The sequence below is a fragment of the Podarcis vaucheri genome, assembly GCF_965113315.1.
Source record: "Podarcis vaucheri genome assembly, chromosome: 5".
Lineage (NCBI taxonomy): Eukaryota > Metazoa > Chordata > Lepidosauria > Squamata > Lacertidae > Podarcis > Podarcis vaucheri.
In genome coordinates, this window is record NC_138763.1 from 99042557 (window position 1) to 99065852 (window position 23296).

At 44.1% G+C, this 23296-nt stretch overlaps 1 protein-coding gene across 1 annotated transcript in view; it reads right to left on the reverse strand.

Annotated features, from left to right (window-relative positions):
- VWF (von Willebrand factor) overlaps positions 1 to 11655 on the reverse strand; it is a 155897-nt gene extending 144242 nt beyond the window's left edge. The window contains exons 1-5 of the mRNA XM_082222998.1: positions 11522 to 11655; positions 8980 to 9034; positions 4775 to 4912; positions 1922 to 2024; positions 1625 to 1833 (exon numbers count right to left, since the gene is read on the reverse strand). Coding sequence (XP_082079124.1) covers positions 1625 to 1833; positions 1922 to 2024; positions 4775 to 4912; positions 8980 to 9034 — 505 coding nt within the window. The 5' untranslated portion in view covers positions 11522 to 11655. The remainder of the gene's footprint in view (positions 1 to 1624; positions 1834 to 1921; positions 2025 to 4774; positions 4913 to 8979; positions 9035 to 11521) is intronic.
- Between the last annotated feature and the right edge of the window lie 11641 nt (positions 11656 to 23296).

Consider the following 23296-nt stretch of genomic DNA (forward strand, 5'->3'; position numbering starts at 1 on the left):
TCTGCAACTTGAATGTTGTAATACTGATGTACCAAGCTGGATAGGAAAGACTGCTGAGAAGAACTCTGAATACTTTCATATATATATATATATATATATATATCTATGAAATACCCTGCAAAGTCTGCCCAGCCACGTACATTGGACAAACAAACAGACGAATAAATGCACGTATCGCAGAACACAAGAATGCCGTCAAAAAAGAAGAAAAAACTTCCTCTCTTTTCCAACACATGAAAGAAACAGGACACGAAATTAATTTTGCAGATTCCAAATTGCTCTTTAACATGGAACATCACCACAAGAGAATAATCATGGAAGCCATCGAGATAGAGAAACACCCTCACAACATGAACAAGCGTGACGACACGTCCCGCCTGCCAGACATCTGGAAATTAGCCCTCCCCACAAAAACCGACACCAGAACCAGAGGCACACAGAACGCCGTCACCAATCAACCACACCAGACCCAAACCCAGACCCTCTCCACAGACATATTACAGACTCCATCCAGTAGCCAAACTATAGTGGCACCTCCGGATGCTGCACCCCCCTGCAATCCCTACACAGATCTGGCTGGCACAAGGCACAAAATCACAGCTCGCCCCTATACACGAAGCCAAGCCAGAGCACAACTAAATGCAGCACAGCCATCTTCTCAGAAAAACTCTTCACAAGCTCAAGAGGTCAAGACACGAAAGCTTTAGCAACTAATCTACACTTAATGACCCACCCAGTGGTATTCAGAATATCACTCATGAAATCACTCAAGATATCCCTCAAGTAATTAAGGAACAAAAGAAGAAAAGGCACACTAATCTAGGAACTTCCTCTCTGCCTAGAACGTTGGAGGCTATACACCACACCCCTCAACAGTATTTATAGGAACTCAAACACCAGATTCTGCTCTGTTCCAGTAACAAGAAGCCGAAAGCACCAGCCTGAAGATGACGAGTGAGACCTCGTCGAAACGTCGCCCAGACACCCCGACTCTTACACGGGAAGACACCCGAAGACACCAAAACCTGCATATATATATATATATATATATATATATATATATATATATATATATATATATATATATTAAAAAAACTATAGAAAAGGTGAAAGGTAGTATTATCAGCTAATTTACTTTGTTGCTTCAAGGTAAAGGGATCCCTGACCGTTAGGTCCAGTCGCGGACGACTCTGGGGTTGTGGCGCTCATCTCGCTTTACTGGCCGAGGGAGCCGGCATACAGCTTCCGGGTCATGTGGCCAGCATGACTAAGTCGCTTCTGGTGAACCAGAGCAGCACATGGAAAAAACTGTTTACCTTCCCGTCGGAGCGGTACCTATTGATCTACTTGCACTTTGATGTGCTTTTGAACTGCTAGCTTGGCAGGAGCAGGGACCGAGAAACAGGAGCTCACCACGTCACGGGGATTCAAACCGCTGACCTTCTGATCGGCAAGCCCTAGGCTTGAGAAGAACTCTGAACACTTTCTTATATTTTTTAATAAAAAAACTATAGAAAAGGTAAAAGGTAGTATTATCAACTAATGTACTTTGCTGCTTCAAGTATACTTGGAAGAAAACCATGCCAAACTGTCCAAATCTCTCCTGAATAATGATGAATCTCACCTTCTTGTGTCATGAAATCATCTTCACCAAAGCTATTCAAGTTGCCACAGAGTCCACAGGTCTTATTGTAGTGCTTGTCCGCAAGGATTATATGAATGTTTCCACTGATATCAGCCTTCACCACAAAGCCATGTTCTTCACTGGATAACTTATAATAACTTGCCTCCATTTCTATAAATACTCCATTGGAGGCATGAGGTATTGAAATCCTATGATTAGAGAAACAAAGAATCCTAAGTATAGGATGCAGAGAAAAATGCATTCTTCACAATTCGTTGCCACTATCAAAATCTTTACCTTCCGTCACCTTGAGTCACCGTGCCATCTAAAAACAAATGAATATCAAAATATTCTCCGAGGTACAGGGAAATACTGTTTCTTTTTCCATTCTGGTAATCGCCTGAAAAGAAACAAGATGTTATGAGTTTTCTCCCTTCAGAAATGACGCTCGCCCTTTTTAAGAAGACAGACCTTAAGGCCAGCCCCATACTGTTTCCTCATGTGCCCATTCACTCGACTTCAACTTGGGCTTAGCATACAGGTTTTGTTTATGGCACTTCGTATGTAGAAATCTATAACACAGCTGTCTTCTGAGTTCTCCCCAAGAACTTAGCATTGCCTGAGACCATCCGGCAATTATGGCCTCATGCCAACATGACTGATCTTGCATACAGAAGCTGAGGGGTGATAACAGGGTGCTGCTCCTGTTTGTACAAATTTTAGCAGTAAGCAATCCCAGGGGAAGCAGGGTGATGCTCTAGCTTGGGCATGATCCCACAGAGATCCCTTCGTCCTTCATCTGAGTCGCGCTCAGAAACAAAGAATACAGCCACCATCTAAGTGAATGCCCTGTTTTGCTGATTAATTCCTGATGTCCCTTTAGAAACATTATCCAAGTGCAACACCACTAAAATGATGATTGCGCACTAATTGACCTTTAATTATTTCCATTTAGTCAAAACCGTTTCACAACTATATTGCATTTTTGGTTAGGCCCATTATGCAGCTAAACCTCAGTAAATGGAATTGTGTCATTGTCAAAGAGGACAATGATTTATGATTTCAAAATACTGAACACAGAGGGATGTATGCCAGGAAATCTTTACTGGCCGCCATTCCCTCCAGCTGTTTTGGGACTACAATTCCCATCATCCCTGTCCACTGGTCCTGTTAGCTAGGGATGATGGGAGTTGTAGTCCCAAAACAGCTGGAGGGCCGAGTTTGGCCATCACTGCAGCTAGCACATGCCTACTGTCTGTCTGAGACTGCTTGTCTCTTCTTCAAGTTTTATGGGCTTGTCATGCAATACTGATACTCCCAAGGCAGTCTCATCTTGCATGGAGCCTCTTTGGAATTGTGCCCCATTTCTTCAGGGAGGGGCTGAGGACTAAAGAAACAGAGCTTGAAGCTGGAATGTAGGTAGCAATGAAATAAATGCTGGGCTTTTGCAGGATTTGGTTGGCAAGAAGCAGTCTTGAGGATCCAAGGACACACATTTTGTTCTTGGAGAAATGATGGTCTTTCAAGGCTAGCCTTGCTTGTTCCTCCAAAACCACAACTTGCTTGTCATAATCCCCCATGTCCGTCTTCTCACAAAGAAATTGTCCCTGCAAAAAGCTAGGTCGTTCAGGGAAGTGAAGGAACATGACACACTTTTAAGTGATGTAAAAGCTTGCAGATTCACTTTTTAGTGCACCGAGATTTGGACAAAATTCATACTGTATATAATGCCTGCCCAAGCAGGGCTTACCCTACTATTAGGCAGAACATGTCAGGGTGTTGTTGTGGTTTACAGCAGGGGTCAGCAAACCTTTTCAGCAGGGGGCCAATCCACTGTCCCTCAGACCTTCTGGGGGGGCTGGACTATATGGGGGGGGGTGAACAAATTCCTATGCCCCACAAATAACCCAGAGATGCATTTTAAATAAAAGCACACATTCTACTCATGTGAAAACACGCTGATTCCTGGATCATCTGTGGGCCAGATTTAGAAGGCGATTGGGCCGGATCTGGCCCCCGGGCCTTAGTTTGCCTACCCATGGTTTACAGTGTTGAATTAGGACCTGGGAAATGGATTTAAATTCCCACTCCGCAATGAAGCTCAGTGGAAGACCTTGAACCATTCAGCCTCTCTATCTAATCTATCTCAAAGGGCAGTTGAGAAGATGAAATGGAGAAGTAGAGGGGACCCATGTACTCCATTTGTAACTCTTTTGGAGGAGTGGTGGGATATAAATAGGTAAAGTAAAAAAGATAAAGGACCTCTGGACGGTTAAGTCCAGTCAAAGGTGACTATGGGGTTGCAGCGCTCATCCTGCTTTCAGGCCGAGGGAGCCGGCGTTTGTCCACAGACAGCTTTCCGGATCATGTGGCCAGCATGACTAAACTGTTTCTGGTGCAACAGAACACCGTGACAGAAACCAGAGTGCATGGAAGCACCATTTACCTTCCCACCACAGTGGTACCTATTTATCTACTTGCACTGGTATGTTTTCAAACTGCTATGTTGGCAGGAGCTGAGACAGAGCAACAGGAGCTCACCCCATTGTGCGGATTTGAACCATCAACCTTCTGATTGGCAAGCCCAAGAGGCTCAGTGGTTTATACCTTTGAAATAAATAGAAAGCAACAGATAGGTGGCAATGAAGTGATGGCAGACAGAGCTGGGTGTGCCCCCCAGTCTGCCCTGCCCCCCTCACCTAGCCTGCTGCCCTCAGACACGGTGGCAGCTGCATTCCCATCGCCAGTGAGATTCAGCTGTCGGTCCAGCAGGCCTCCATAAATGGAAGTGAGGGCACCATCTTAGACCTTTGCCCCAGGTAGCAAAATGTCGTGAGCCAGGTTCTGGAAGTGGAATACAAATTGCCCACCTCTTGGCTTGGAAGCCAACAGTCTTGCTGCACCATTTGGACAGCAATTCCTGCCTCCACCTGTATCATGCTGCCGCCCCCACCCCACACACTTCACAAACATCTGCCACAAGGCTGGAAAAGGTAGAAAAGCCTATTGGCTAGATGTTAAAATCCAGAGAACAAAGTGGTTACAGACATCCAAATAACTAAATTGTTAGATTTCATTTACACCTGACTATCAACCACAACTGTGTCCGTGTACACAAGTTTGTTCATTCAGAATCCAGTTTAGACTCACCCAAGAGTGAGAAGGATCTCGTATGACAGTCTCCAGCAAGCAGATAACTGCAGTCACCGGCAAAATCATATAAAGATTCATCAAATGTTTTAATGTGGTGATCTCCAAAAAGGCTACATTGTGCAAAAGATTGAACATCTGCAAGAGAGAGAAAAATAAAGATATAGCATTTTCAAAATGTTGAAGTGCAAATATTGAGGGATGGCTGTATTTCAGTTTGCATATTGAAACAGTGCTAATTTAACTCATGCTTTTGTTCATTCCAATGGTCCTTGCCATCCAGCAAACACAAGACTATGCAAATTTCTCTAATATTAATCAATTGTACAACAATAAAGGTAAAGGGACCCCTGACCTTTAGGTCCAGTCGCGGACGACTCTGGGGTTGCAGGGCTCATCTCGCTTTACTGGCCAAGGGAGCCGGCGTTTGTCTGCAGACAGCTTCCGGGTCATGTGGCCAGCATGACTAAGCCACTTCTGGCGAAACCAGAGCAGCGCCCAGAAACGCCATTTACCTCCCCCCCCCGGAGGGGTACCTATTTATCTACTTGCACTTTGACATGCTTTCGAACTGCTAGGTTGGCAGGAGCAGGGACCAAAGAATGGGAGTTCACCCTGTCGCAGGGATTCGATCCACCAACCTTCTGATCGGCAAGCCCTAGGCTCTGTGGTTTAGATCACAGTGCCACCCGCGTCCCTTGTACAACAATAGTTGAGATAATATCAGGGTGAATAATCTGTATTCAGAATTCTTTGATCTTGGCACGGGAAGTTGAGAGATAAGATAAACATAAAACTTTATTCACATTAGCCAATGGCCACAGCAACAGTAAAACATTACAGTATACGCAGAAAAGGAAGTTTGATATGAGCACAATTTAAAGTCCTGAATCAACCGTCAGTTAATGGCCCTTATTCCGATTGTCCCTGCTATGAACCTAGCAACCTTTGCTGTTATCTGCTCATTTTGATCTGATAGAAGAAAGGACATTGTGGCAGTGGTTGAGCGCCCTGGGATGGTTAGTATGAGTGGGGTGATGATCTTGTTCCTCAGGTCTTTGTAGAGAGTACAAGACAGGCGGACGTGTGCCGCTGTTTCGGTGCTACCATCTCCACAGGGGCAAAGACGTTTCTCAGGCAGAATCTTTTGGAATTGACCCTCAAGTACCGCAGATGGAAAAAGCATCCAGTCTTGCAAGTGTAAAAGCATGTCTGTATTTTGGGATAATAAGTTTGTGCAGATATGGGGCCAGAGAATCAAAATGGAGAGGTGGAAAATGAACATACCAAGGGCAAAATTTCCTTAGCTTCTGATGCTCGATAGGAAGTTGAGAGACATGTCCACAGTTGCTGCTCATATACGCATCTTCAGTGAAGCTTTTTGCATAGGTAATATGTGAGTTCAGGCAGGTGAGGTTGATCCACAGGTTTGAGGGAAACATCCCCTTCAAGGCCACTGAGCCACATTTTGTGGTTCCCCAGCCAAGGATAGTGAGAAAATTCCTTTTCCATGCTAAGAGAACTTTGGGGGCGTGAACCTAACTTGCAGACCCAGACCCTGCTGTCCAGTGTTCACCAAGGGGCATATGCCTGGCCCTAAGGACACCCCAAGTCGCCCCAAGCCTCAGGCTGTGAGTAATGCCCCAGGAGTCCCCCCTACCCAATAATTTTTCAGTGTGTCTATCAAATATAGTCTTAGATTAATTTAACTCTCCTACCTGCACTGGTACCAAATTAACAAAATAGGTAAAGGGACCCCTGACCATTAGGTCCAGTCGCAGACGACTCTGGGGTTGCGGCACTCATCTCTCTTTACTGGCCGAGGGAGTCGGCGAACAGCTTCTGGGTCATGTGGCCAGCATGACTAAGCCACTTCTGGCGAACCAGAGCAGCGCACAGAAACGCCGTTTACCTTCCCGCTGGAGCGGTACCTATTTATCTACTTGCACTTTGACGTGCTTTCGAACTGCTAGGTTGGCAGGAGCAGGACCGAGCAACAGGAGCTCAACCTGTTGTGGGGATTCGAACCACCGACATTCCGATCGGCAAGTCCTAGGCTTTGTGGTTTAACCCACAGCGCCACCCACATCCCTTGTCTATCAAATATAGTCTTAGATTAATTTAACTCGCCTGCCTGCACTGGTACCAAATTAACAAAATCAACCTCATCAAAAGAACTGAACACCTTACAGTGTGAAGAAGGCAAAAAAGAGCAGTGCCAAGTGCCAAGCAGGAGCTGCCCTCCCCCCCCCCCGGCAAAAATATCCAACTCAGCCCCAGAAAGGGCAGCAACAGAAGCCCACACTGTAAAGTGGGTGCCGGAGGGTTGTACAATGAGGAGGAGGAAGTGGGCAGCCTGAAATGCAGGGTTGCACTGCCCCCCTCTTCATTGGGTATTCCAAAAGCAATGACAAACCTAGACAGCATCTTAAAAAGCAGAGACATCACCTTGCCAACAAAGTTCCGTATAGCTAAAGCTACGGTTTTCCCAGTTGTGATGTATGGAAGTGAGAGCTGGACCATAAAGAAGGCTGATCGCCGAAGAATTGATGCTTTTGAATTCTGGTGCTGGAGGAGACTCTTGAGAGTCCCATGGACTGCAAGAAGATCAAACCTATCCATTCTGAAGGAAATCAACTAAGAGTGCTCACTGGAAGGACAGATCCTGAAGCTGAGGCTCCAATACTTTGGCCACCTCATGAGAAGAGAAGACTCCCTGGAAAAGAACGTGATGTTGGGAAAGATGGAGGGCACAAGGAGAAGGGGACGACAGAGGATGAGATGGTTGGACAGTGTTCTCGAAGCTACCAGCATGAGTTTGACCAAACTGCGGGAGGCAGTGGAAGACAGAAGTGCCTGGAGTGCTCTGGTCCAGGGGGTCATGAAGAGTCGGACACGACAAACAACTAAACAACAACAACAAACCTTTTGGCCAAAAATCTACCTCCCTCTGGAAGAGACCAAAACGAGCCTTTTCTGAGGAGGAGGGGGTGAGAATGCCATTGTCAATAGGAGGCCCTAAAAGCAATGCAAAACTTTTCCTTTGTAGCATGGCCAGCTGTGCTACAGAAGATCGCTCAGAGGGAAGAGAATCTTGAAGTTACCACCTGTTCGTTGATGGGCAGTCGCTCCCAGCATCTTTCTGCAGGGATTGGCTGTGTGATGGTGTTTCCTACGGGGAACTTGGTTGTGCAGCCAATTCAGTGGGCTTTGAATCACTGCCTATCAGCTGGTAGGTGATGGCATCAAGCCTGCTGGCATTCCCCATACTGGGCAGGGGTCGGCTGAGCTAGCATGTACCCTATGGGAATTGTGCACCAGAAGCTGGCCTATCTGCCCCACACCTGGCATCACATATGACAAGAGGTGTGGGGCAGGTCACATGGTCTGGGGAAAGCAGCCTCAGTGGTTGTATAGGGGCCTCTGTCAGGCTAGTGAGATCCACAGTTTCCACATCCTGAAGGACAAGGAAGGGTGACAGAGGCCGAAAACATAATAGAGGAAGCGACAGGATTGGCCATTGAATTGCCCTATGCTGGTTGGGTTTGCACTGCTTTTGCACTGATGTTTTCTCAAAGGGAAAGGAGCAGGAGAAAAAGGGAAGAGAATAAAAGGACGATGGTTTGATGGCTGCACCATCCGGGTGATCAGTAAAAAGTGAGTAAACTAGGATAGTGATTCTGGACTAAAAACCTGGTGTGGGAGCAGCTAGCGCATCTCAAAAACTGCCAGCCTCTTCTCTTTCACACAAAAAAGGCATCTCCGTCCCTAGAAGTTCTTTTTCCCTGCTGGCAATCGCCTTCTAGAAGTGTCTCCAGAGCAACAGATTTCTCCTAGCTTATATAGCCAAGGATAATAGATCTGGCCAGGGGCTATACACTTAGCTACAGAACAGGTTTAACCATTTTAGCAGTCCTCCTCTTCTCCTGACCCCAGTCTCACAGTAATAGATTAGAATACGGTTAGAAGGGACCCCAAGCGTCATTTAGTTCAATCGCATAATAATATGTGTCTGCCTTATCCTCAGTTCAGACCACCAGACCATTTAGCTCATCCTTGTCTGCTCTGTGGCTCAGCGTGAATAAGCGCAAAGGTATGCACTTGGTGTGGAGATGGATTTCTCAATGAAATTGTTGATCCCTTGTTATGTTTGGGCAAGAACGCCAGGACAAAAAATGCAGGGTGTGAATTATAAACTTTCTTACCTAGTGCTGAGACAGGCAGAACTAACAAGAGCAGCAACACCATAGAGCCCATCATCTAAAAAATAAACGCAACAGAGCTATTAGAAGTTTTCCCCACCCCTTAATGTATCAAGCTGTAGAGGCAACAGTACAAATAGCAAACGGCTTATGCACATTTTAGTTATATTGAGCATGATCTAGCCAAAGTTAATGCTTTGATTTCAATAGGAGTAAAACAGGATTGAAATCAATGGGTCTTTAAAGTGCATAGCCATGCAGTACAACCCTACACATATTTACAAAGAAGCAAATCTTGTTGGATTAAATGGGATTTATTGCCATGAGAGTGTGCATAGGGTTTTAGGCTTAATCAAATCCCGTTGATTCTTTTTATATTCATTGGCATTCTATTTCTCCTCCATTTGTGAAGGATATTTGGACCCCAAAAATGTGATTTATGAATTGGTCTCTTTCCTCCACCCCCCCAAGCTATATCCAAAAAAAATACATGCTATGGATTTATTACAAAATATGTATAGGGATGACTTTCTATGGCTTACAACCAGGCATCTTCAGAGTCACGCAGTGACATGAGACAGATGTGTGTGTTGTTCACAATTGCACCAGTTACTCCTGCCCCCTCATCACACCCAATCTTTATTCGTTGGACTGGATCTGCACTGGATTCTATGCACAAACTCTGCAATGCATGTAGGTGTTTGTATCTAGCCCTTGGAAAATGAAGTGTGCATTCAGAACTTATGCCTGTTGGAGTGTGCACATACAGACAGGACTGGGGTGGTGTCAATGGCCATGATCCTGCCCCCACCCCCCAAATATAACTAAATGTGCTTTGTGTAGCCATCTACACAGGGCTTCAAAAACCAGATTATTTATGTTCCTCTGAATGGGCCTATTGCAGGAAGAAATATCAAGAATGCTGCTCCAACAGGCATAATGAACTATGCATGCTTTCAAATACAGGAAGCTAATAGACTTTAACCAACCTGGAGTGAATATGGATAAGCATTTACCAACTAGTAACTTCTCACAGAGTGTACGTAACCAGTTGGTAGCAAGCAGCCAAGTGTTGGGAAGATTTTTTACCACTCCTTTCTCCCCCAGATTTCTGAGCAAGTGCAGAAGCATGGTAATATTTTCCTTATCTCTTAGCAGAATTATACAAAGTGGTTTATGAAGTGATTACATGCCCATCTGTAGTAAGGTATCCTGCAGCCAATGCTTCTGTTTGTATGTGTCCCTATGAAACTGGTATAACAGTCCAGCCAGGCCGCCACATGCTAAATGTGCTGGCGCAATGCAAACACTTTTTGGGGCAGGTTTGGGGAAAGGGAGGGGGAAATATGCAGTTGATTGAATTATGTCATCAGTTACATGGAATAAATTCCCACATGTCTAATTTCCCTAATACCAGTGAAACATAAATTTGGTGTATGCATGTATGGAAAATTAAACAAGAACATTTGAAAAAGCATGTCTCATTCAGCAATAGCAAAGAAAACAACAGAATCACAATACTGTAGTACCCCAATGGTACTTGCAGTGGATGGATTCCTGGCAGATGAGCTGCCAGGCTGCATGTACCGTATTTTTTGCTCTATAAGACTCACTTTTTCCCTCCTAAAAAGTAAGGGGAAATGTGTGTGCGTCTTATGGAGCGAATGCAGGCTGCGCAGCTATCCCAGAAGCCAGAACAGCAAGAGGGATCGCTGCTTTCACTGCGCAGCAATCCCTCTTGCTGTTCTGGCTTCTGGGATTCAGAATATTTTTTTTCTTGTTTTCCTCCTCCAAAAACTAGGTGCGTCTTATGGTCTGGTGCGTCTTATAGAGTGAAAAATACGGTAATAAGTTTTCAAAACTATCCAGCACAAGGTTCTATGAGAGTATAGCTTCAGAATATTATTAATGACTGGGTCCCTGAGGAATCAGTGAAATTTGATGGACAGGCCCCCATTCTGGGTGCTAGTATAGAAAAAAATGTTTGCAATTGGTCCAACTTAAAAGTCTAAATGTGATCTTAAAAAAGAACAGTTGAGAGTAAAATCAACTGGAGCATCTTATATTTTGTGTAACAAATCAGTTCAATGTCACAGTATATTCTGTATCATCACAACCACCCAATGAGATAAAGCCAGACTGAGATGGGGTCTTTCTCCAGGCCATCCAATCTGCTTTACCTCTAAGCTGGAATACGAACCCAGGTCCTCAAACGTACAGCAGTTACTCCTTGCATCAGAGACATTCTAGAACTCTACAATTTTCACAACCCTAAGTACACACATGCACTTCCATATTTTAATTTAAGCTTGCTTTCTGCCTTTTGCCCATTTCTGATTCCATGAATATTTCTTTTGACTACCCACATAAAATAAAGCCTGAACAACCCAGATGGTAAACAAGTATCAGTTTTCTAAACATTTATCTGTTGTAAATTCCTTCCTAACATTTATAAAGGGTCCACTTAATTATTTTCAACCGATGGACCTACACTCTGCTGCATCAATGATAATCATAAAATCTGCTGAAATAATAATATAGATACCTTTGCTTCTGTGCAAAATTTAAATTGCCCATCAACAATGTGCTTCTCTAATGATGGAAGCTAGACTCCTGAAGGTCCTTAGGCCTCCTCTCCTTTAGAAGGCCACATTGGAATGGCCTCGGTGGGCTATTTGTTCCTGTTATATAAGCCAGGAACTCTTGTTCACCAAGGGGAAAAGATAAAGGGTGACGGTTGCTTCCGCCAGATTTGCAACACAATGGTGCAACCAGGAAAATCAGTTGCCTTAATGGCTAAAAAATAACAATGAAGGGAAGTCGTATTAAATATCTTTACAAGACAGATAAACCTTTGAAATGATGTGTGCGTCTCTGTGTGCGTGAGCATAAAAGTCCGGGAGACATTTTGCTTATGCGCTGCAAATAAGACTTTACAGCCAGTTGGGGGGAAGGAGTGAAATAATAGATTTGGTTATATTGGAAAGCAATACCGCGCTTCCTCATGATAGCAAAGTGATAGCTTCCAAATAAGACGATGATTGACGCTTATTTCTAAAGAGCTGACAGCTTTCCTGGAGAATAAAAACAGAAGTGGGGCTAGTTGACACCTCGCCACTCCCAAGTCAATAAGTTGGTTTCCTTGGTAATAAGAACTTGTCCTACTGCTTAATCTAACCCAGTAACAGGGACACAACCATTCAAGGTCTCAGGCAGAAGGCTTTCCCAGCCTTGTTGCCTGTCTTCCTTTTAACTAGGTGATCTGGAGACTGAACCTAGGACTTAATGGAAGCCACTAAGAATTGAATGGACGCGGGTGGTGCTGTGGGTTAAACCACTGAGCCTAGGGCTTGCCGATCAGAAGGTCAGCGGTTCAAATCCCTGCGACGGGGTGCGCTCCCGTTGCCCCATACTTCCTTGGTGAACTCTTCCTGGATTCACTAGAAGAAAGTTAAGTCTTAAGTGGAGCATACTCACAACCACTGGGCATTCTAGTATCTGTGGGTTAAACCACAGAGCCTAGGACTTGCCGGTCAGAAGGTTGGCGGTTTGAATCCCCGCGACGGGGTGAGCTCCCGTTGCTCGGTCCCTGCTCCTGCCAACCTAGCAGTTCGAAAGCATGCTAAAAAGTGCAAGTAGATAAATAGGTACGACTCCGGCGGGAAGGTGAATGGCGTTTCTGTGCGCTGCTCTGGTTCGCCAGAAACGGCTTAGTCATGCTGGCCACATGACCTGGAAGCTGTACGCCGGCTCCCTCGGCCAATAAAGCGAGATGAGCGCCGCAACCCCAGAGTCATCCATGACTGGACCTAACAGTCAGGGGTCCCTTTACCTTTACTAAGAATTGAACCTGCACCTGGCACCTTAGCCCAACTCCTGCCTGTTTCTAGGAAAACTGTCAGTCTGGCTCCTTCCTTTCAATAAGGCAATGTGTAGCAAGACTTTAGGAATAAGGTATACAGTGACTTGTTCATGAAACACGCAACTTTGAATGTTATACTTAAAAATATATGAAACCTATTATTATTATTTTATAAAATTTATATAATGCTTGATTGTAGAAATAAAATCTCAGAGCGGTTTAGACATGAGGTGATTGCGTCAAGTTGGAATGGTCCCTCTTGGCAGATGTTGGAAATGGGTTAGCTCTGTTTTTTTCAGGGATCACCAACCTTTTTGAACTCGTAGGCACATTTCAGATTTTGACAGAGTGTTAGGAACCTGTTACCAAATGGCTGTCCTGGAATGGCATGGCCAAACACAAAATTAGAGCGATAAATAGAGCTGGGCAATGTATTGTTACATCGTCAGAAACCGGTTTGAAGTCCACATCGTGGTAACAGTTTCATAATATTAAACAAGGTGATATATCACGAATCACGATGTGTGTGTGTGTTATGTAAAAAAAAAAACCTGTGATGTGGTTCCTTGTTGCTCTGTACTGTAACAGTTGTAAGAATATGTTAAAAGTAAGTTTTAGACCCCCAAATAGTAGCAATTTCCAGGACATTACTCCTTTACATTGTTATTTCAGACATTGTGATATATCAATAGATCACGGTGGTTAGCTGGTGACACCTGAAGGAGCGTCTCCACCCTCATCGTTCAGCCCAGACACTGAGGTCCAACTCCGAGGGCCTTCTGGCAGTTCCCTTCCTGTGAGAAGTGAGGTTACAGGGAACCAGGTAGAGGGCCTTCTCGGTGGTGGCGCCGGGCCTGTGGAACGTCCTCCCATCAGATGTCAAAGAAACAAACAACTATCTGAAATTTAGAAGACATCTGAAGTCAGTCCTGTTTAGATAAGTTTTTCATGTTTGATGTTTTATTGTGTTTTTAATATTCTGTTGGGAGCTGCCCAGAGTGGCTGGGGAAACCCAGCCAGATAGGTGGGGCACAATTAATTAATTAATTAATTAATTAATTATTAAATGCTGAAAGCCAGACATCGCTCAGTCCTAGAGACAACCACCCCTAAGACAACCTTATGGGGCGTCATCTGTGTCCTGCTGGTCCAGATTATGGAGTCACACACTGATGCTGTTCCTGTCTAACAACAACAGGGAGCATTTTTAAGTACAGTGGTACCTCGGGTTATATACGCTTCAGGTTACAAATTCCGCTAACCCAGAAATAGTGCTTCAGGTTAAGAACTTTGCTTCAGGATGAGAACAGAAATCAGGCTCCGGTAGCGCGGTGGCAGCACGAGGCCCCATTAGCTAAAGTGGTGCTTCAGGTTAAGAACAGTTTCAGGTTAAGAACAGACCTCCAGAATGAATTAAGTACTTAACCCGAGGTACCACTGTACCAGGAAAATCTATTTAAGCTGGCCATACCACTCTTATTTCACAGAAATAATTTCGAATGTGCCTACGCATTTTGACCCATGACCTCCTTCCTCGGAGTGCTAGAAACGTAAAAGAAAAAGAAAGTTCAGAGTCTGTGGCACATGCCCAAGGGCAGCGCTGGAAGCTTTTGTGGGTGCAATGGCACACACAGGAACTGGGTTGGTGACCCCTGTCTTGCACGCCCAGTGGGAGTTCTGCTTACATGAGCAATGAAGAGTTGCCTTCCAGTAAGTGCCCTCTCCCTGGCATAGGGTATATGCTGAGGATAGAGGGTTTCATTTGGTGCGCCCTGCAGGGAGCATCATGCTGACCTGCAGCAGGGCCAGAGACCAATGGGGGTCGCAGTGTAAAGCCCAACAATACTGCAGCTGGGCTGAGATGGCGTGCAGCTGCCAGAGCATCTGCTAGAAGACACCTTCAGAGGGCTGACCATGGAGCACCCACAGAGAAGTAGAAAATGGGCAGTGCTGGCTGCAAACACACAAGACAGGGGCACCAGGAAAATAAGCAGCTTTTGTCCAGTGGCAACATTCAACAGCCAGGAGAAAAAAAGACATGGAAAGTGCTGGTTTGGTTTTGATGACAGGGAAATATGGCCCAAGGCAGGAGCAGCGGGAAAGGTCACATTTTGGACAGCAAAATTCAACAGGGATAGCAAAATCGACAGCTGGTGGGGGAATGTTCAGAGGGGCACAGGTTGGCCACATGTGGTTTATTCTGCTACTTCTGTGCCAGGGTGATGGGAACTGCGAGTCTAATTCGTAGGTCAATTGACCAAATGGAATCCCAAATGCTGCCCATTTCCTCTTGTGATTAAAGGTAAAGGGACCCCTGACCATTAGGTCCAGTTGTGACTGGCTCTGGGGTTGTGGCGTTCATTTCGCTTTACTGGCTAAGGGAGCTAGCGTACAGCTTCCGGGTCATGTGGCCAGCATGACTAAGCCGCTTCTGGCGAACCAGAGCAGCACATGGAAAAGCCATTTAACTTCCCGCTGGAGTTGTACTTGTTTATCTGCTTGCACTTTGACATGCTTTTGAACTGCTAGGTGGGCAGGAGCTGGGACTGAGCAACGGGAGCTCACCCCGTCGCGGGGATTCGAACCGCCGACCTTCTGATTGGCAAGTCCTAGGCTCTGTGGTTTAACCCACAGATAGTATAATGCCCAGCGGTTGCGAGTATGCTCCACTTAAGACTCAAATTTCTTCTAGTGAATCCAGGAAGAGTTCACCAAGGAAGTATGGGGCAACCTGTTCATTTATATAGATCTTTGTACAAATAGCAGGAATTCATTGGCTCTTCAGTAACCTTGGCTGCCCGAACAAAAAACAACAGATTCTTTGTAATCTCATGGAAAATTGGCAACTCCTCTGCAATACCAACACCCAGACTTTCAAAACTGCATTTTGAAAGCTGTCTATATTTAGAAAAAAATAAATATGTAAAAGGAAGTAGTAATAAATGAACATCAAGTTTCACGATATTATTCATAAATACTACGTCAGAGTTATTGCACAGCAAATGGATTGTGCAGCTATGTACAAAGGAGTCATATATGAACACCACGTAGCAGATTATTCATAAGTATTATGTAACAAGAGTTGCACAGCTACTTGTGGAAATTCCGCCTGGTAGAAAAGTCTTTCTAGGGCAATGGCAGTTGTCTTCTCCTGGTTCTACAATGGATCAAGGTTGTAGTCACAGCCAAAAACACTTTAACAAACCTCTGCTGGCAGATGGCTGACTTTCTCCCTCACACTCTGCTCACGTGCCTTTGAACATTAGTTTGAAATACTAAAATCTGGCAAATGAAGATTTTTCTTAACCCTGAGATATCTAACAGCAAAAATTCCACATGCTAAATCAGGTTTCTTTTCAGAAACACAGAACAAAGTCAGTAAAAGCCCCACCAGCAGGAGAGAAGGTGTGAGGAAATACAAAGGGGTGTGTGTGTGTGTGTGTGGAGCTTCACATTTTGATAAGCTGGCCAGTCCATAAAAGGATTCATGTTCCATACCCTCCAACATTTCTCCGATGAAAACAGAGATGTCCTATTCCATTTTTTGTTTATACCCCACCCATCTGACTGGGTTGCCGCAGCCACTCTGGGCAACTTCCAACATATATAAAAACATGATAAAACGTTAAACATTTTAAAGCTTTCCTGCCTTCAGATATCTTCCAAAGGTTGTATAGTTATCTCCTTGGCTTGGTGGGCTCATAACCCCATGCCCACCAACATTTCTCTGAGGAAAATAGGGAGGTCCTAAAGGAAAGCGCGGGTGGCGCTGTGGGTAAAAGCCTCAGCGCCTAGGGCTTGCCGATCGAAAGGTCGGCGGTTCGAATCCCCGCGGCGGGGTGCGCTCCCGCTGCTCGGTCCCAGCGCCTGCCAACCTAGCAGTTCGAAAGCACCCCCGGGTGCAAGTAGATAAATAGGTACCGCTTACCAGCGGGAAGGTAAACAGCGTTCCGTGTGCTGCGCTGGCTCGCCAGATGCAGCTTTGTCACGCTGGCCACGTGACCCGGAAGTGTCTCCGGACAGCGCTGGCCCCCGGCCTCTTGAGTGAGATGGGCGCACAAACCCCAGAGTCTGTCAAGACTGGCCCGTACGGGCAGGGGTACCTTTACCTTTACCTTTAAAGGAAAGCGGGGCATTCCGGGATCAAATCAGGAACCAGGAAGGCTTCTGTAAATCTGGGACTGTCCCTGGAAAATAGGGACACTTGGAAGGTCAGATGTTCCTTTAATAGTTACACAGAAAAAATAGTTTCCAGCAAGTTCAGCCTTTTTTCATGCCTACACGACAGGTTTCTCCTGCTGCTGCACAGCTTTTATGTCTACAAGAACCTTGCCCTCCTTTGCACTGCCTCACCCCCCCCCAGTTCTACTACTTCCCTATATAACTTTATCCAGAATTTAAAGATATTTTCTTAACAAGTTACCACTGTCTTTATCCCTCCCTCCCCAAAGGCACGGCTTTTCAGATAAATGAATAATTCTTCCTCCAGCACAGAGTTCCTGTTGAGCTCTTTTCACTTCATAGTGAAGCAGACAGCTGCTTTGTAAATAAATAGACTCCCCACCCACCATGGAAATCACACGGCCCTTTTTCTGATGTTGTGGCTTACCCTAGTACAAGACGGTGCATGTTACTCATTGTGTGATGGATGATAAAGTCTTGAGACATTCACTGGTCCTAGATAGAACAATTGGTGCAATTATTGCATTTCTCCCTCTAGGTAATTTTAAATAAAGAGTCTTTTTTCTGGCTCTATATAACTTCCCCAAATCTTCTTTTCGATCCATAACTCATGAAGTTAATCTCATGAACTCTGATCACCACCTGACCTTTTCACATTCTGCACTTTATTTTTAAGATTCGGGACCACAAATCTCAACACACAACTAAGTATACACCTTGTATGTATCGCCTTTTAAAGGAAGATGAGCCAATATGAATTTGCTGAACCAACATTTAAAAGGGATACAAGAACGGGGGACGTGAGGAAGTCAGGAAAATATGTGAATTTAAGATGTAAAATTAAGAAAGAGGGAATTTTTGTGTTTTTCCTATATGTGCTTTTTCTTTTTATTATTAGTTTTTAATGTACGTATTTTTGTATTTTGTATTTTTGTGCTTAATGTTTGTATTGTTGTATTTTGTAGTATGTATTTTGTGTCTCTATATTCTTTTTGTCTTTGTCTTTGTCTTGTTTCTTTTATACTTTGCATTGTTAAAATTTAATAAAAAAACTATAAAAAAAATTAAAGGAAGATGAGCCAAACATGCAAGTACATTCATACATATATTTAAGTCTAGTTTCCACAGACAAATGGTACAGAGATTACAGACAGAAGTATTTTGTAAGACCTGGCACTCTGCCACTCTGGTGCTATTTGCGTGATCATGGTGACTCTACTTTTTGGAACTGCTGTATTGCAGGGTGCGAAACTGCTGGTCATGTTTGTTGTGTGATAGCATAGGATACCAGAATCTCTCTCTCCATTTGCTGCTGGTGCATGCGCCATCCTTCCTTACAGCTAGGCAACTTAAGAGGGATTGATAGTTAGTGGAGCACTCTCTTTCAAGGAAGCCTTTCCTTCATTACTGATCTTCTCCTTGAGGAGCCACAGGCAGCTTTCCAAGAAAGCCCCAGGGCTCCTAGGAGCAGAGTTTGAAAACACTGGTGTAAACCAGGCATCCCCAACCTTCAGCCCTCCAGATGTTTTGGGCTACAATTCCCATCATCCCTGACCACTGGTCCTGTTAGCTAGGGATCATGGGAGTTGTAGGCCCAAACATTTGGAGGGCCACAAGTTGGGGGTGCCTGGTGTAAACAATGCTGTGGCAGTAACCTGCTAAAAGCTGTGCATTGTGTGTACTCTGCCTCATATAGATGTAAAGAGCTATTACAAATAGACAAGGACCAGCAACAGCTACAAATAACATTCACCTCCTTTTTCAAAAAAAAGTAAGATGTTGTAAAATATCTCGTATATATGGAGGCCAAATGGCCGAAATATTGGGAAATTTTGGAACAAGAAGGAGACAAATTGAAACTGCAGAGTTTTGAGAAATTAAAAGATAAAGTGCGAGACTGGCTTCATTATTATCAGATAATGGAGGCATATAATTTGGATAAGATAATTGGCTTCCAGGTGGAAAAATCAAAATTAGAAACAGAACTGCTAGAACCTAAAACTAAGATTTTGTCAAAGATGTATAACTTGCTGTTGAAATGGAATACTCAGGATGAAACGGTGAAATCTGCTATGATTAAATGGGCACAAGACGTTGGACATAACATTATGTTTGCTGACTGGGAACAGTTATGGACCACAGGTATGAAATTTACGGCATGTAATGCCTTAAGAGAGAATATTATGAAAATGATATACAGGTGGTACATGACACTAGTAAAGCTTGCAAAAATCTGTCACTTGCCCGATAATAAATGTTGGAAATGTAAAGAAACTGAAGGTACATTCTTTCACCTTTGGTGGACGTGCCCAAGGATTAAGGCTTTCTGGGAGATGATATATAATGAAATGAAAAAGGTATTTAAATATACCTTCTTGAAGAAACCAGAGGCCTTTCTCCTGGGCATGGTAGCCAATTGGTGCCAAAGAAGGATAGAACTTTCTTTATGTATGCCACAACAGTAGCAAGAATACTTATCGCAAAGTATTGGAAGACACAAGATCTACCCACCTTGGAAGAATGGCAGATGAAGGTGATGGACTATATGGAACTGGCAGAAATGACTGGCAGAATCCGAGACCAGGGAGAAGAGTTGGTGGAAGAAGATTGGAAAAAGTTTAAAGACTATTTACAGAAATATTGTAAAATTAATGAATGTTAGAATGATGTTGGATAGAAACTAAGTGGTCTATAGCTGTAATGTTATAAGGGAATACAAGAAAATGGACGATTAATAGGTAAAAATCCAATGTTACAATATTTTAAGATTGAAGACCAGGATAAACAAAGAGGGGAGGGATTTGCTGAACTAACTATCTGAACAGGAATACAGAAAAGGGAGGCGTGAGGAGGCCCGGGAAATAAGCAAATGAAAGATAAGTCATTGAAAGAGCGAATTGTTTTTAACTATTTTTATTTTGTATTTTTCTTTTTTCTTTTTTAATTTTGTAATATTCTGAAAATTTCAATAAATATCTCTTTAAAAAAATATATCTCATATATACATATATTAATGTGACAAGATTCATCTTTGCAGCATTCAAGCCAGATATTCTGGGTTGATGGGATGCAAAATCAGGTGGTTACAACCTCCTCTCTAGAAGGTACTGAGCTTCTTGTTTACAGTGCAACCGTTGCTCTAGGGTGAGAGAGGAGGTATAATCAGCTGTGTTTGTGAACAACGGGGACATTACTTTCATTAATGAGCAGTTAACTGGCAATAGCATGTGGCTCTAAGTTTTGTTAAAACAATTTCCAACCTTCATTTATCCAAAAACATTACCAGCTGCTCTACTCACTAAAACTGAAACAGGTGTCAGACAGAAAAATTTTTATGTTCCCCTACAATTTCAACATTTGCCCTATTTCTGCTGAACTGTGCCTGTTTAATTTCTTTGTGTCCTGTTGCTAGGCTCCTCCACCAACAGAAGCCCTCTCAGGACCTGTTTCTCCCTCTGAGTATGACAGCCAGAGGAAAGCAGGGCTTGCGCCTTGGGCACTTCCATGGCAGAAGTGATTTCAGCAGGGATAAGAAAAGCTGACTTGCTCCAAATTCCATCTTCAAGAGCTCTGTTCTCTTGGCAACTGGTTATCTGGAATAAAGTGGGTTTGTTTCATGGGTTGTTGTTGTTTAAAAAAAAGCTTGGTGCAGTTGGCCCATTAAGGGTCTGTTCTGTGCTGAATCCAAAGCTGTGACTTGGAGCTTCAATGGGAACCTAATGGAGAAGCAAGATCTGTTGGGGTGTTGATGCTGTGAGCCTCTTCCCAATCCTGTGCTCAAGTTGCATATATGTGCAAATAAAACCATGTACCCTAAAGACACATGTACCCAGGGACACAGGTGGCGCTGTGGGTTAAACCACAGAGCCTAGGACTTGCCGATCAGAAGGTCGGCGGTTCGAATCCCTGTGACGGGGTGAGCTCCCGTTGCTCGGTCCCAGCTCCTGCCCACCTAGCAGTTCAAAAGCACGTCAAAGTGCAAGTAGATAAATAGGAACCGCTCCGGTGGGAAGGTAAATGGCGTTTCCATGCGCTGCTCTGGTTTGCCAGAAGCGGCTTAGTCATGCTGGCCACATGACCCGGAAGCTGTATGCCGGCTCCCTCGGCCAATAAAGCGAGATGAGCGCCGCAACCCCAGAGTCGGCCACCACTGGAACTAATGGTCAGGGGTCCCTTTACCTTTACCTTTTTACCCTAAAGACACCAAAGTCTCCAATGACCTTCATTCCAAGAATACAGAACCCCGGCACCTTGGACCAGCACGTAACAAACACTACGATCACATGGAATGATAGGGCAATTTCCTCCTGGTCCTTTATAATAATAATAATAATAATAATAATAATAATAATAATAATAATAATAATAATTTATTATTTATACCCCGCCCATCTGGCTGGGCTTCCCCAGCCACTCTGGGCGGCTTCCAAAGGAATATTAAATACTATAATACATCAAACATTAAAAGCTTCCTGAAAGATGCAGACAGATTTGGCAAATTTGGTCTTAACTGAGCCCCTCCAACAAGCGCAGTTATACATTTCACTGCTGAGTGTGAGCAAGGTCAGAAGTCCAGGGGCAAAGGCTGCTGTGCCAGTATAGCTCCCGGGACATTTCTCTATCATATGTGGAGATGATGAAGGAAGTTGTTTAGCAGTCACAGTTACCATGATGATGATGATGATGATGATGATGATGATGATGATGATATTGTACTGTTTATACTCTGCCCATCTGGCTGGGTTTCCTCAGCTACTCTGGGAAAGTATGTGCCAACATTCAAAATGACAGAATTGCTGAATGGATTTTAAAAGGTAGGACCACACAGGAATTAAAATGTTAAGTTCCATCATAAATTAGTTGCTCCCCCTCCCTTAACTATCTCATTGGTGAACCCTCCCAGTAACCTGAAAGAGACTAGAGTCCACTTCATTAGAAAAGTGAAATCCTAAGTTAGATTGATTTCCACCACTGTTGCTGCTTATTATTTTTATAGTAAAATGGTAAAGGGACCCCTGACCATTATGTCCAGTCGCGGACGACTCTGGGGTTGTGGCGCTTATCTCGTTTTACTGGCCAAGGAAGCCGGCGTACAGCTTGACTAAGCCGCTTCTGGCAAAACCAGAGCAGCGCACGGAAACAATGTTTACCCTCCCACTGCAGTGGTACCTATTTATCTACTTGCACTTTGACGTGCTTTTGAACTGCTAGGTTGGCAGGAGCAGGGACTGAACAATGGGAGCTCACCCTGTCATGGGGATTCGAACTGCCGGCCTTCTGATCGGCAAGCCCTAGGCTCTGTGGTTTAGACCACAGCGCCACCCGCGTTTTATAGTACTTAAGTACTAAACAATTGTTTATAGTACTAAACAACTGATAATTAATAATATTAAAAGTTCAAGTTCACAACCTAATAAAAGTCAAAAGTACAAGAAGGAAGGGAGAGCAGGAGGACTATGCCAGTGCAGAAGGAAAAATAATATCACAACAGAAGCAAAAGCAATAATCATTACATTGAAAAGTAGGCTCCAAAGGGAATCTGGATTGGGCTGCTTCCCATAACCCACAGCTTGAGTCCAAACTAAGGACTGCAGCTGCTTTTGCAAAATGAAATTAATCTGGGCCCTGTAGGCACAGAACAGCCAACTTCATGTCCAAGGCTTTAGCTGAGATTTCTGCATCGCAGTGGGTTTAACTAGATGGCCCTCAAGGTCCCTTTCTACAATTCCATGACTCTATGAAGTCATGTGCTTTAAATGTGCGTTGGCTGCATAGTGTGGATCTGCTCCTAAACTGCCCTCAGTCTATGAATGCTGATGTCTACACAAGCTTCTTGCCTTCATTTCACAGGGATGACGTTGGTGTCTAGTTTCCAGTTCCTTATTGGAAATAGTGTCTTGAATAGCCTGAATCAGGAACTGATACCTGCGAAAAAAGGAAAAAGAGACTGTCCTCTTCTCTGCAATGAAACTGCATTATGTAACACACATTAACACATGATGACCTCAGGCCGTGCTTATGAATAGGGAACTGGGGAATTTTCATTCTAAAATTCCCAGAAGACACCATAACACTGTGACTGGTCCACACTTTGTTTTGGTGAAAGATTTTAGCCATTGCTCTTCACATTGCCAATAATTGCCAATACACACACGCAATATAGGTATAAATGAGGAACTGGAGTTGTCAGCCCCAAAGTAACAGGTAAAAGGTAAAGGGGCCCCTGACCATTAGGTCCAGTCGTGGCCGATTCTGGGGTTGCGGCGCTCATCTCAC